This window comes from Naegleria fowleri, assembly GCF_008403515.1.
Source record: "Naegleria fowleri strain ATCC 30894 chromosome Unknown tig34, whole genome shotgun sequence".
In the NCBI taxonomy this organism is placed as follows: domain Eukaryota; phylum Heterolobosea; class Eutetramitea; order Acrasida; family Naegleriidae; genus Naegleria; species Naegleria fowleri.
The window spans coordinates 147230-161427 of record NW_025407966.1 but is presented as its reverse complement, the minus strand read 5'-3'; the positions used below and the strand labels follow the sequence as shown (position 1 = coordinate 161427).

Below are 14198 nucleotides of genomic sequence, written 5' to 3'. Positions count from 1 at the left end.
CTGTTCATGAGAAGTGTGAAATGATAGGATGATGGATTATCTCTGTTGTGGCGCAGTTTTGTGTATTATGGAAAGCTATATAAGCTAGTAAATGAATGATCATTATTATGGAAAGCTACAACCCATAAACATCTTCTCTCCATGAATCAAATTCCGATTGAATGTCCTGTAAGGATTTGTCACATTCGAAAATTAACTGTGTCTTGCTCTTTTCTGGTTGGCTATAATCGATGAAAACAGTCTCAAAAAGCGGCTGCTTGAAGATCTTGGGAAGATCAGCTTCTTCTTGTTCAGAACACTGTACGTTCATGTGTGCACATTCATGTAGAGTCCTAGTCATCATATCCTCTTCATCATTCAGTGTTTCTTTTGACTTAAATTTGAGAGAATCTGTCAATACAAAGAAAGGTATTTTAAAGGCCTCAGCAATGGTATGAAGCATGCAAGTTCCAGTTTTGTTGGAAATGATAATTCGATGGCCATCCTGCATTTGAACAGAGTCGGATCCAACTAAAATGGCATCAATGATATGATTTCGACACAGATAGCCAACAGAAGCCTCCGTGCAAACTTGAACCTTAATGTTGCACTTCTTATTTGATACGTTACGAGATATATCAGAAGCATATCTTACAAGTTGTTTTGCGGTGTTATATCCTTCATTTTCTGGTCGGGATTCTGTGACAAATATTGTTAACTCAAACTCATCTCCAGATTTGTTGCAGTAATGTGTCATGAGCTTATGAAGAGAGAACAATGTGTTACTGCTCCAGCTATGGGTCAAGATTGTTAATTTGGACAGTGGTCCAAGTGTGTGCTGAATGGCTTCAAGAAACCGTTGAGAGATCTTGTTTGAATTTTCTTTGACTTGATTGAGGTGTTGTTCTATTTTCATTTCCATGTTTGAAATCCACTCTGTAATTGACTGACCTTTCAATATTTTCTTCAGTGTATCAAGTTGATTATTCTTCTGTGTGGTAGTGTCCTTTGAGTATTCAAAATATATCGCTTTGTGAAATATGTAGATGGCTAAATTTCCAATAGAAGGCATTTCTTTTCTGCAGTTATCCAAATGCCATACCAAGTCTCTGAGCTTTTCATAAATATAAAGTGCCACAACTGCTTCATGGTTTTTTTCAGATCCTTTGTTTATATTTAACTTGAAGAAAGCAGGAATATCTTCATATGTCAAACCTCCATACAATTGTACTCCCTTTTTCAATATTTCAATGGATTTCAACGCTATTTGGCTTGCTCCATCGGAGAAATTGTTCACAATTTGTTTGTCAATTTCTTCTTCAAGGGAATAATCTTGAGAGGTGAAAAACACTCGATGAAGCGTTTCTCTCAAATTAGGAACAGTATTGGTTAGAGAGGGAGAATCTTGCTGAACTGAATGTGAATCATCACGTTGACGTAAAAACTTCTCAACGTTGAAAATTTCAAAAGTGTCATGTTCCCAGTCAATTTTAAAGTTTGATTCTTCCAATTCCCTTTTTGAGAGCGAAGTAAAATCTATTTCATTATTCTTATATTCATTCACATTTGAGAGGTTAAATCTAAATAGAAAAGGATAAACAATAAATCCTTTTTTCTCGGAATTGGTATTGCTTGGTATCCATTGAACTCTTCCGCTTCTAATAAACTGCAAATGCTTTCCAACTTTAAGCTGTGTTTCTTCTTCCAACTCTCTGATGGCACATTCAAACGCATTTTCTTTAAAGGTTTCAGAAAATTCCGGTGGATGATCCGTTCTATCTACTTTCAATTTATAACTATCGGTTGGTACGGATGATACATCATTCGTATTGGCTAAAGACAAAGAGGTTGTGGTTGGTGTTGTTGATTTTGCAACTGAATGAGAATTTCTTTCGATAGATCCCGAAAATGCAGCCCAATGATGAGGAAATGAATTAACCTTTTCCGATCTTTTACACAGTATTACAAATGATGAAAGTGGAGAATAATGATCATTCTTTCCGCTTAGTTGTTGATCAACAATTTCAATGAAAGAAGTAGTCACTCGTCTCCATCGTTGTGAAGCCATTTTTTCTAATCTTAATTTTCGGAGACAAAAAAGGCTTTTTTCTTTTGTTCTTTTGTTTCCATTAGAGCTCGGAAAGAAAACCATTTTACATCATGGCCTTATGAAATAGAAAGATATCATTCACCGAATGATTTAATAAATGATCAACACTCAATTTCCGTTTTGTTTTTTCATCTTGTTGCTTTTTCAAATATTGTTTCCGAATCGAATCATACAATACATGACCACTCTTGACTCTATCCATTTCCTTCCACATGTAACAATTCAACAAATGTTTCAGTAAACTTCTTTGAAATGCCATCACATCATCATCAAGAGAGTCGTCGTAGTCGCTGCTGGTGTTAAATGTTTTCATTTTTTTTCACTTTTTTTCCATATCGCAGAGAGTGGTGTTAGAATTCCAAGACCTCGCCAATGCATATGCATTCACCTTGTCTCACCTCAACGAGACATTCCATGTGATCGAATTAATATATCGATATAAGGAAACTACAATTGTTAGGGCTTTGATTTCTTGGTGTGTCCACCACCGTAATGGAGAGAAGTTGAGTTGTTGCTCTCTTCATCTTCCTCTCCATAGGAGGAAGAGAGACTTGTCGAAAGCTTTCGTTTCACCAACAGGCTCTCAGAATGGGTGTTTTCGATTCCATTTTCATCCTTGGTCATACCATGTTCAATTCCATTTTCTGTCATTTCTATTATTCGAATAGAAATATCGGAAAAGCTACTTGCATATTCACTACCCTTAGAAGCTTGTTCTAATTTTGAGAACATCATGGTCACCATTTTGGAAATGTTCTTAAAGTAAACAATGGTATGGTTGAAGCCAGCAGAGAGTTCAAGTTTGTATCCTCGTTCCCAAACGGTTCGAGAAATTCCTTCGAGGAAATAATTACGAACGGGTGTTTCAATACCATTTGGGTTGTCACAAAGAGTCTCCTCGTCAAGGCCGAGTTCATTATTCTCATTACTTCCCCAGCAATAGATTCTACCATCGTAGGTGAGAGCGAAAATATTGTTCGTTCCAAAGAATTTAGAAATTCCTTGATAACTGAGTGTGGGATGCAAGATTGGAGTCATGATGCAACTCTCTGTGTCTTTCATGCCCATTTCACATAGAGCATTGTCGCCACAAATATAGACTTCATCATTCACGGTCACCCATAGGGTAGAATTGGCAAAGCAATGGATCAATCGTATGCGAGTATTGTTTTCGTCAGTCCATTTGTGCTTTTGGAATGTCCATTGTTCGGTAATGTCTTCATAACCAAGCTGACCATGTGAATTTTGTCCAGTAAAGTAGATTTCACCATCTCCAGTCAAAACAAATACATGTTTTTCTCCAATACTGAGATCGACAAGAGTTATATTTTTCGGTAAATAGTCTATTTGTGTAAATTGAGAAATGATTTTTCGTTCCTTAATTAATTCGAGAATGTTGTCTTGAATTGGGTAATCAAAGTGAAAAGTAGTAGTGTCATTGTCATTTCCTTCTGTAATATCCTTCCATGGAATTCCTAATTCATGATTTCTGTTACATCCAGAAACGAATCTAAACAATGAATAGGTGGGCTTTTGAAAAGGAATGTCTCGCATTCTTACTTACAATTTATCATTTTCTGTGATCAGGTATGAATTTTCAGAGCCAATCTTTACCAATTTGATCGATTCATTATTGTACAAATTTGGATCAACTCGCCGTGGTAAAACAAATGCATCACCCACTTTAGTGGACTATTATGTTTCAGTAAATTTCAAATCTTGTAAATTGTTTTTTAAAAACTTACTCCTTGACCCTGAGAATTAAAACCCCATGAGTAAATGGATTTGCAGTCACCTAATAATTGAGAATATGAGGTGATTAATTTGTCACAATCACACAATCGCATTGAAATCCTCATTGAATAATCACTTACTTGATATGAAAAAAGTGGCAAACATTGAAGGACAAACAGTTTTCAAAGGTTTTGACCATGTATAGCGAAATAATGGAGCAGATCCTTCAGACCATGTTCCACACAATCCAATACATCCACACTTAAACAGAAAAATACTAAAATCATGACCCGTTGAAACAAATTCAATTTCAGAACTGCTGTCACTGATTGAATAAATTTTTGGTGACAACTTTAAGCTTTCAAACAAATCCTCTTGATCATCCTCAAAGTTCTCTGGTAAGAACATGGTTTGTGGATTTTTAAGTTCTAAGCCAGTGTCACCAGTTATAAATTTGAGCCATTCATGAGTGGAGCATCCCAAACAATTGCTCTCATTATTTCCCATCACCACAAAGGTTCGACCAGGTAAAAAACCAAGTGAATGTTCAAAACGAGGGTGAAAATTTAAGGCAATTTTGGCCGTACTTGGATCGATCACCAATTTGATCGCCTTGAGAGTGATTGCATTCACCATGGCTTGTCTCTCTGTTGGTGACACAAATAGATTCGCCACCACTGTATTCTCAATCTCCTGTTGCGAAGATGCAGTGAGTTGTGAGCCCAATGAAAAGTTCTTATTCATGAAGGAATTATAATATTGCTGTTGTTCTTTCGTGTTACAACATGATGTGGCCAAAATCGAACACAACTCAACAAAGTGCTCGGTTCCATAATATTCTCGGAGATCCCGACTCGAGCACGGAAGATAATCACTCAAAAGGCTATCCAATTTGGAATGATAGCAATAAGAACATGAAGATGGATTGAAGAGAGTATATGAAGAAGAAGAAGGAGTGGTGGAAGGATTGTTTCTATTGGAGAAATTACAAGTGCTGCTGGTGCTACTACTACTACTACTCGGATCGGTGGTATTTTCCTTCTCGGATCGCCTTGTTTGGTTATTGTGATCGTTCATGGAGACAACGCGTTTGAAGTGTGGTTGCAGTGTGAGTTGGAGTGTGTGGTTGAAGTGGTGTGGACGACAAATTTTAAGAAAATCCAATAAAGAGAGTGGTGAGAGGAAAATATGATGCACTTGTAGTGTGCACACTTGGATCATCGGTCGCACTATTGCGCTTCAAGTAGGGACAATGTTCTTCGGAATAGTGTGGGAAGGGCGCGGTGTGTACAAAAGTCAGCAGGGACCTAATCAGTGATGATGTGTGTGTTTGAATTTTTTTCTCTCATTGGTTTTGCCCAATCTCTGAAAAATCTGAACTGGATCTTCGCGTACACTCCAAATTTGAACTAAACTTTGCACGTGGCTGATATGAAATACAAATTGTTGCTGTGGTGCATATGTACGAACAGGTCGATTTTGATCGAACAACATGATGATGCGAAAAACAATTCATCCTTCAATCATTCGACACTTCTTCTTGGATATTTCAAAATCACACCAAAGCATCATTTCAATAATTTACTTTTGTTGTTGTTCAAATTGAGAGTATCTTGAATTGGCAATCAACAAGGTGACACCATACACGACAGCCTTAATTCCAACCAAGCACCATACGCATTGATTCAGACCTAGTAGGATTTTCAAAATTTCGACCACAAGTGGAACCACAGAAAGAGCTGCTAAAGCATTCCAAGCAAAGGTCTTTTGGTCATACTTTTTTCTACTGTAAAGGAAAACAAAAATCACCACAGAAATCCATTCAAGCATGACAACATTGGAATAGACAGCCATTTGGAGAGCCTTTGTTTCAAATTGTAAGCCACGAGTACTAAACCAAAGTGGAATTAGACGATTCAATAAATTATCACCCATTGTCCATCCAATAGCACATCCATAAATTTGTGAAATCTGGTCGCCCAACAGCCATCTTGAAGATAGCAAGAAGTAAATTCCGATCATATCCAAAGCACCAATCAATGTTTTCAGCACTTCGGTAATTAAAAAGGAAAAACTCAAACTTTCAACCATTCCCGATGATGTAGTAGTATCATCAAAATTAATTGCTCCACTTTGCAAATTGGTTCCATCTTGAATCACCACAGCAATTAAAAACATTTTACAAAATAATGTTAAGCCATAGGCAACAATTCCGACCACAATATTACTAAATCTTCTTTCATCTTTTTCCTTTAATCCCGATGATGATGTCGCTGATGATGACTGTTTTGAATAATATACGACATAGGGAGAGACAAAGGACAATAGGAAGGTGGAAACAAAGTGAAAGAAGGTCATTTTTTTTTTCACGCACTAAGAGAGAAGAGGTTGAAAGGACAACAAGAATCATTGCTCTTGATTTAAAAACTAGTCAGTGAAAAATTCCATTTTCATATCCATGCCATCTGTGCGTTGAAGAAAATTATGATGGTCACAATAGTCATGAATTCTGAAGCACCGCGATTGATTATGTGCGATCACAATAACGACAAAATCTATTCTTTAAAAGGCACACAAGTCCATTCTTATGGAGACAAAATCACATCCTACTGAGAGGTGTCATTGAATGAAATGAGAGGACAACTACGTTGGTCTCTTGCATAAATCATTATTGGTTTTTAAATGATCCGTCCTAATATGAATGAATAAATTCGAATTCCTGAATTCATCATGCATGATGAACTGAATTGAAAACTCTTCAGGTTCAATTTTTTCAAAATTTTAAAAATATTAAAAAAAATGATTAAAAAACGCACCAGCAAGGCTCAACTCTCCAATCAGAGAGCAATCAAAAAAACAAAGCCTTCGGAAAATGATGAGGAACATGAAGAACATCAAGATACTCAACTTGTAGTGAAGAATTATGATTTTGGCAATGAAAATTCAACAATTTCAAATAATATAACAGCAAGTAATGAAAAAAGTCCGCAGCGTGAGCATATCACTGCTAATTCCGGCCATGAGAATGATGAGGACAATATTGTAGATGTGTTACCGACCGAAAAAATCAAAGATAGAAAATCCAAATCGAATCAAGAAAAATCTCTTCTTTCATCTTCTACAAAAAGCCACACGAAAAGTGTTTTACCCATTCATGACACTATTATCAAGGCAAACCGAGAGGGAAAACATGATGAATCCTATTTGGATCGGATAACCTCGACGAACGTGAATGAATTTGATGAATTGGATACAGAAAAGAAAAAGAAAGACGTTGGTCCTACAAAAGTTTCAAAGCATGTTCGTGTCACAAGCAGAATGGATTATCAGCCAGATATTTGCAAGGATTATTACGAAACTGGATTTTGTGGTTATGGTGACAATTGCAAATTTGCACACGTACGAGAAAATACGTCAACTCGATTGAATATACAAAGGCATGGGAAAACGAGCAAAAGAAAAAGCTCGAAGATGCTCGTGCACAAAAAGACTCCTCACAACAATTACCTCATGCATGTTTTATTTGTAGACAGCCATTCAAAGATCCAATTGTGACCTTATGTGGACATTACTTTTGCAGTAAATGTGCCATCGATCGATATAATGGAGGAAAGGAGCCACATTGTGCTTGCTGTGGACAAAACACTAAGGGAGTTTTCAATACGGCTCATAAAATCGTTGCTGCTAACAAGAAAGGTGCAAGTCATAGGAAATGATTGGTATGCAAGATCGCAAGGTCATGTGGAAACTTGTGGAGAACCGAGTTGTTGGCAGAAAAATTGACTTCTGTTGAGAAATGATCATCAACAGAATTGAAAAATTCTTTTATTAAGGTTTCACACGCGATGAGTGGCACAGTAAATTGTGTGTTTGATTTTCACGGACATGAATTTGTTTATGGTACAATTGAATTATATAATACAGTGAGATTCGGTGATCATTTGCGAGCGAATGATTTGAAAATGTTGTTGATCACATTTCCGTAATTCTTTTCAATCATTTCTTCCTTTACCGCATGGTGATGATTGAAATGGAATGTCTTCAAGAAGAGACGATTGTCTTGAATATACTCTAAATTTCTCTCCAACAATCTCTCTCGGTTTTCAATCTTCTCGTAAATATCCACTCCGCAACAAATACATTGGCAATTAATCCAAGCGTTTGAATGATCATTCATGTCGGTTGGTTGTTTCTGTGGTAGTTGCTGAAGTTGATGATGGTGTTCCTTGCCATCCACCAAATGAGCAACAACGAGTAAGGCACTAAATAACACAAGCAAAAGTAGTACGGATGATGACCGGAGGGACATGATCGTTTTTTGAAAGATTGATGTTTCTCGAGAGAAGATGATGTTAGAAACTATTAAAAAACCGTTAAAGGATGGAAGAAGCGTTGTATACAATTTTTTGATGGTGGGTGGTTCATATGAAGGGTTGGCTTTACGACAAGTTGATGTATTAATACCCCAGAATGTCAACAACAAGTCGAGCAATTCATCTTGCGTTTAGCTTATTGGTCAATGTATATATGTATATTTAAACAGATACACACAAATTCAAGATAATTCGAGTCTTTATTTTGAAATGACTTTCACTGAAATCGATGGATGGACCACTCTTGCCAAAACATTTTGTGGCTTTCTATGAGCACTTCTTTTACACTTCAAATCATTCAAATACATGTAACAACAAGTATATACAAATGGTCGTTTTGCTTGTGTTTCATTTTCATAGGCCAAACTTAACCAATACGATGCCTTATGAAGCAAAACATCTTCATTGATGTGTTGTTGTTCGTCGTTTCCAACAAATTTCTTCCACCATCGTTGATGATCATTTTCTACAGAAGATGAAATGCTTTCATAAATACCATTCACAATCTGTTCTGTGATGGCTCTTCGATGGAGTCGTTTTTGGCTCGTTTCATCCATGAGTTGATTGAAATTTGACGTTATGGAATTCTTTTCAGAACTCCAAGTGTAATTCCATTCTTTCAAACTATTTTCGAATTCCAATTTCCAGTCCAATTCATGTTCCTTATATTTACCGACATTCATTAAATCTGAATCAATGACCATGTTGTATGGTTTTTTCTGTTCTTTCAAAATCTTGAATTGTTCCATTACAATCTTGGTCATTTCACATTCAAAGGAATTATTGAACAGGGGAAGAACTTTTGATAAATTCTTCAATTTCAAATTAGCTTTCATTTCCCACCAATCTGGTCTTTTCAATTTCAACTGATCAATTTCTTGATATAATTTCTTGTAATCTTGTGGAGGCGTGTCACTTTTCATGGCATCAATTGACTCTGCATGTGCCAAACAAACGCGTTTTCTCAAATCCAAATTCAAATGTGGTTTCTCACGTAACACAAAGGCATGAAAATACAAAAGGCCTGTATGAGTATTCTTGTTGGAGAAGGCCTTAATATTGGCTTGAATGCATTCGTGAATGGTTGGAGGACGAGTGGCAATGACAGTTTTCTTTCCTTCATCGTAATCAATTTTTGGAGAAGAAAATTGATCAAAGAGTTTGACCACTGTTGGATGATAAATGATCTTGTACAAGTCACTTTTAAAAATAGTTTCCAAAAAAGTCAAAGTTCAAAGATATTCAAAATTCATTATATATATATATATATCATTAAATATTTAAATGAATTAATATTAAATAATTGAAAGTAACTTTGATTTTCACTTACCCATCTAAATCACCACCTGCCATGAATTGATGAGGTGACTTGCGACCTTTCAATTTTGGAAACACCACGGAGTTGACACGAGATTTCAAAAATTCATTTTGTGGATTCTTCACCAATTTGAATTTTTGAAAATCTCCTTCATAGGTCAATGGTTGTCGATACGCAATGACAAATTCCAATTTTTGATATTCAGCAAAACCCAAATCTTGAATCAACTTTTCACATGGAACATAAATTTCATCATCGTTCAATGCTCTGCTTTCATCAATTTCTGCAATTAAATCCACGCATGGAAATGGAATTCTCAAATTTACAGAATCATCCAACAAGCTCTGAAATTTGCACTTAATTTTTTTGTGAATTCTCTTTTGTAAAAATGGATTATCCAATCGTTGACCAGCCATGACCATGGAATGAATGACCATTTCCATAGAATCCATCGTAGATTCTTCATGATGAATGGGAAATAATTGATTACAAATGAAGGAAGGATCCTCTTTTCTTTCAATCATTTCATTGAGATATTCTTTTAAGGCTTGTTGAAATACTTGTTGCATCTCTTTGGGACGAGAAGATCGAATTAATAAACAACTCATGTCATTTCTGTTCATGTATCCACCTTGGATGGAGGAATAATTTAAAATATCCATATATGGATAGATTTGAGTATTTCCGTTAAATTTGACCATGGAATCTCGAAAGACCACTCGAATGGCATCTGACAAGTTGTACTGTTTCTGAAGAGTGGACCAATACGAAGCAGGAATCAATTGCAATACTCCCTTACATCCAGCATAACGTACTTGAATAGCACCAATACCTCTCAATTCTCTTTTTTCCTTAAATAGTAATTTTGTTTTTGATTTTTCACCCTGCACATCATATGGATCCTTATACACCGATAACAACAATTCATGAGCCAACTCTTCATGAATAAATCCAATTCCATCCGTTCCAGGAAATTCCTCTTCCTCCTTCGATGACAAGTAACAAACTTCCTTCTCTTCACAGAGAGGTCTTTCACTTTTCAAACATTTTCCAAAATTGAGAGCCATTCTCGAAAAGGTTTTACAAGGACCACTTTTCTCAGCTCTCGAAAAATCTCCCAATAAATTTCGCAAGTGTTGAAGATTGAAATTTTCATGAACAAAGCAACAAGTGTCTCCCTTTGTTCCAGAAATACTGGTGGCAAAGAAATGATACTTTCCTTTTTGGGAAGGAATGGAAAGGGGAGAAGTGCAAGCGCGCTCAATGAGAGAAGAGTTGAAATTCTGAGTTTCGGTAAAACTTAATTTTGAAGAGGATTGAGAAGATGGTGAAGAAGCAGTGGTTGGAGATGATGTTTTGGTTGGAAAGCTGTTGTTGGAATTCACAGTCGATGGTTGACCATGTTTCTTAAAGTTGACAAGTCGAACAAATAATAATGACTTTCCCAAGTGAAGAGACATGAGAATTCGAGAAAATCTACAAAAGGAATGAAGAGCAGAATCTCTTTTTGTGCCACCGTCGATCAGTGTGAAAGAGCAGTTTTGGATATCATAGTTACCAAACAAAGGAAAAGTGGTTCCAAATAATTCACAAGTGGATTGGTCAAATTTGTCAAATAAATGGGACAAGAATTGATTGAAAATTGGTTCTGAAAGAGTAGATCCCAAAGGAGATTCTTTCAACTTTTTCAACACTTGTTTCTTTTCAACAGTGAGGGAATGATCTGAATGAAGGTTGCTGTCAATTGTCATTTCTTGTGATTTCGTTCCTGCTTGGTGTTCATTGCAACGAAAAATCTTACTCTTGTATTCAATTCCACGATCATCTCGCATATAAAAATACATTTCTGTCACTCCAGCTAACGCCTCCATCATGAGCGAAGGTTTTCTCACCATGACGTAATATTGACTCTGATCAAAGAACGAACCAGCAGACATAACAGTCAAATCTACACAACTAGAGCGTGATGAAGGTTGTCCTTCATCTTGATTCTCGAGAGAACATGTCGAAAACAGGACCAGTTGTAATTTGAATTTCTTGACATCGGACGTCGGGTTGGAATGATTACTGACAGCACTAGTCATGTGATGATCGACCATAGAAGACGGGGGTGTGAAGTAAATATGAAAGATACTTCTCTGAAGCGTCTGAAGGAGAGGACTTTGCTCATCGTCTAATGTGAGCTCACCCCATTGTGTTTGTGGTGGCATGGCATTGGATGAAAATAAATGATTAGAAGAAGAATTCAAAGTTGTTGAAGTTTGAAAGGAAGAAACCGAATGGCTACCGTGATTGCTTTGGTTACTCTGTATCATCGTGATCAGTGAATCAATAAAAGGAATGAATTCTTGTTCGTGATCGGAAGCGTGTTTTGTTTTTTTTTGAAAAATTGAATTTGGAATTCTAATGTCTCACTCCCAGAAAATCCTCCGATCGGAGAATCAAAATATTTTGCAAGAGGAGCACACCTTTTTCAGAATTCCGTTCATGATTTTCTGTTTGATACTCTCTCGTCAACAAGAATTGAATCTTCACAAATTCACTTCTTTTGCTTTTTACATCCAAAATCATCGATCTTGGCTGCTGAAACATATTTTGCGTAACACGTCTTGCAAATCTTTCCACAAACAAGCTTGCTTTTCGATTTTGAAAACACAAGCTTGTATTTCTTTAAGGTTTGAGGGGTAATTCTGTGACTACTGTTTCCAATATCACTCGAACATACAAAGATCAATGCCTTCTTCACTGCCTCATTGTCTCCATGGTTCAATTCAGGAATGGTCAATTCAACATATTTAGTCTTCTTTGGAGCTATCTTTTCATGTGAATGGTATCCTAAACTTTCAAAAAAAGATATGACATCTCTGAGTCTATTACTTGAGTGGAATCGAATACTAAATTGAATGTAATCACCAAGTACGGATTTCATCTTCCACTGAATCAAAAATTAAAGATTCTACTCCACAGACTGGAAGTTTTTCAACTCTTCCCTCTCGATTCACCTCGAGAACACTCATGTAGTAATGTGAGAGTCGAGAAAAGTAAAAATGGAGTGTGACCATTTTGGGATCCACAACATGAACCAAATAATTGAGATTGGTAGTCGTGATGGAATCTCTATCAAACATGAGAACAATTGTGGAGAATCTTTCGAGTTGATCGATTCCAAATTCCTTAAAATTTTCGTATGTAATCTCTTCGATTTCATCCACATTCATGACAGAGTTGAATCCAATAATAAAAACTTCAAAATCTTGCAACTCTGACATTTCTTGCAAAGACCAAATGACAGCAAGGGAATTCTTTCCTGTCTTTATATCGTGTTGAAGAATGGGGGCTCGATATAAGGTCCTGTCTTTTTTTGCATACAGGAAGAGTGAGAGGTTGTAGAAGACCTTTTGAATTTTCAATCATCTTAAAGAATCCTTCAATGAGACAACTAGATCCTGCAATAGAGAAATGCAACTCTGTTCCTTCAAAGACCTTTTCTCTAAATTCTTCCTTGAATCGTTTTCTTCTCTTTTTGATGTATTTTGAAATATAGTTCAACGAGAGTATGTTTTGAATCACTTTTCTAAAGAAGGAACATTGCACCAAAGCACCTGCATAATGAATCTTTTTCACAGAATGCTCGAAAATGACCAAAATCAAAGGGCAAACAATTTTTTTATAGGCAGAAATTATTTCTTTTTGACATTCAATTCCTCAATAGGTTCTTCACTGTTCGATTCGAATTGTGCATTGATGAGATCATTTGCTTGCTGGAAGTTTACCTTTTTTGATTTCATAATCTCTTCCAGGACGAGAAACAATCCCTATTGCAATAACCTTTTCTTTCAATCAATAATTAATATTGAGAATCTCATCCTCAACACCATCAAAAAAATGAGTAAATCGTATCCTCCACAAAGTTCTCACATTCCACCTGATCCCAATATGGAGAGGCCAATACTCAATTGGAGAGGTCTCTTTGATAGAACCAAAAGACATCCGAGAACAACTGTAACTGATAGAAATCTTGCCGAAAGTGATGATGGAAAATTCTCTTTACCGATTCGGCCGAATGAATATAAATTGATGAAACAGAAATATTTTAATGATTTATTAATGATGATCAAGATAAAAAATTGTTGGGAATTTAAAGACCAATTATTGGAAGTTATTGAGAAGGAAAAAGAAAATTATCCGAATGATTTGGTGAATATTAATTTATTGAAATCGTATTTACAGGAATCGAAAGTGGATTCTAATTTTTTGGATTATTTCGGAAAGCATGTCTTGTTAAAACAACCCGAACAACAAGTTTTGCACGAAAACATCCTTGAGGAACCAGTGGAAGGGAAAGCTCAATCAATGATTGTTGGAGAAGACTTTTCACAATATGATAATCACAAAATTTATTCCCTTTATGCCAAATATCATAATTGCATGCAATATACTTTTCTGAAAATCATCACAATAGAATCAGTGTTGAATTGTAAAAGACCACTCGCAGAGTATCGAGCTCTTCCTCTACATTTTATACAGTTTGAGAAAAAAACAGAACGATATTGGAAAAAGTATGAACGGTGTGTTTTGAAAAGTGCCGCTCGAAATGCATATTATACTGAAAAATATCGCCAAGCTCACAAGGACCAAATCAGTAGTGACATGTAATTCAACACGATCCAGGAAGCCTATTGGA

At 36.1% G+C, this 14198-nt stretch overlaps 8 protein-coding genes across 8 annotated transcripts; 2 read left to right on the top strand and 6 right to left on the bottom strand.

Annotated features, from left to right (window-relative positions):
- Window positions 1–115: 115 nt before the first annotated feature.
- FDP41_003385 (uncharacterized protein) lies at window positions 116–2047 on the bottom strand (the record flags this gene model as incomplete). The annotated part of the gene is made up of 1 exon (XM_044706683.1): window positions 116–2047. The coding sequence occupies one exon, from the start codon at window positions 2045–2047 to the stop codon at window positions 116–118; it is 1932 nt and encodes a 643-aa protein (XP_044562106.1).
- An 85-nt stretch (window positions 2048–2132) lies between these two features.
- On the bottom strand, window positions 2133–2402 carry FDP41_003384 (uncharacterized protein; the record flags this gene model as incomplete). Its single annotated transcript, XM_044706682.1, has 1 exon — window positions 2133–2402. The coding sequence occupies one exon, from the start codon at window positions 2400–2402 to the stop codon at window positions 2133–2135; it is 270 nt and encodes an 89-aa protein (XP_044562105.1).
- Window positions 2403–2545: 143 nt separating this feature from the next.
- On the bottom strand, window positions 2546–4900 carry FDP41_003383 (uncharacterized protein; the record flags this gene model as incomplete). Its single annotated transcript, XM_044706681.1, has 4 exons — window positions 2546–3599; window positions 3654–3781; window positions 3835–3884; window positions 3964–4900. 4 exons carry the CDS (start codon window positions 4898–4900, stop codon window positions 2546–2548), a joined length of 2169 nt encoding a protein of 722 aa, XP_044562104.1.
- A 504-nt stretch (window positions 4901–5404) lies between these two features.
- FDP41_003382 (uncharacterized protein) lies at window positions 5405–6181 on the bottom strand (the record flags this gene model as incomplete). The annotated part of the gene is made up of 1 exon (XM_044706680.1): window positions 5405–6181. The coding sequence occupies one exon, from the start codon at window positions 6179–6181 to the stop codon at window positions 5405–5407; it is 777 nt and encodes a 258-aa protein (XP_044562103.1).
- Window positions 6182–6622: 441 nt separating this feature from the next.
- Window positions 6623–7539, top strand: FDP41_003381 (uncharacterized protein; the record flags this gene model as incomplete). The annotated part of the gene is made up of 2 exons (XM_044706679.1): window positions 6623–7222; window positions 7357–7539. The coding sequence occupies 2 exons, from the start codon at window positions 6623–6625 to the stop codon at window positions 7537–7539; spliced, it is 783 nt and encodes a 260-aa protein (XP_044562102.1).
- An 857-nt stretch (window positions 7540–8396) lies between these two features.
- FDP41_003380 (uncharacterized protein) lies at window positions 8397–11829 on the bottom strand (the record flags this gene model as incomplete). The annotated part of the gene is made up of 2 exons (XM_044706678.1): window positions 8397–9396; window positions 9527–11829. The coding sequence occupies 2 exons, from the start codon at window positions 11827–11829 to the stop codon at window positions 8397–8399; spliced, it is 3303 nt and encodes a 1100-aa protein (XP_044562101.1).
- A 224-nt stretch (window positions 11830–12053) lies between these two features.
- Window positions 12054–12443, bottom strand: FDP41_003379 (uncharacterized protein; the record flags this gene model as incomplete). Its single annotated transcript, XM_044706676.1, has 1 exon — window positions 12054–12443. The coding sequence occupies one exon, from the start codon at window positions 12441–12443 to the stop codon at window positions 12054–12056; it is 390 nt and encodes a 129-aa protein (XP_044562100.1).
- Window positions 12444–13399: 956 nt separating this feature from the next.
- FDP41_003378 (uncharacterized protein) lies at window positions 13400–14170 on the top strand (the record flags this gene model as incomplete). The annotated part of the gene is made up of 1 exon (XM_044706675.1): window positions 13400–14170. One exon carries the CDS (start codon window positions 13400–13402, stop codon window positions 14168–14170), a length of 771 nt encoding a protein of 256 aa, XP_044562099.1.
- Window positions 14171–14198: the final 28 nt, after the last annotated feature.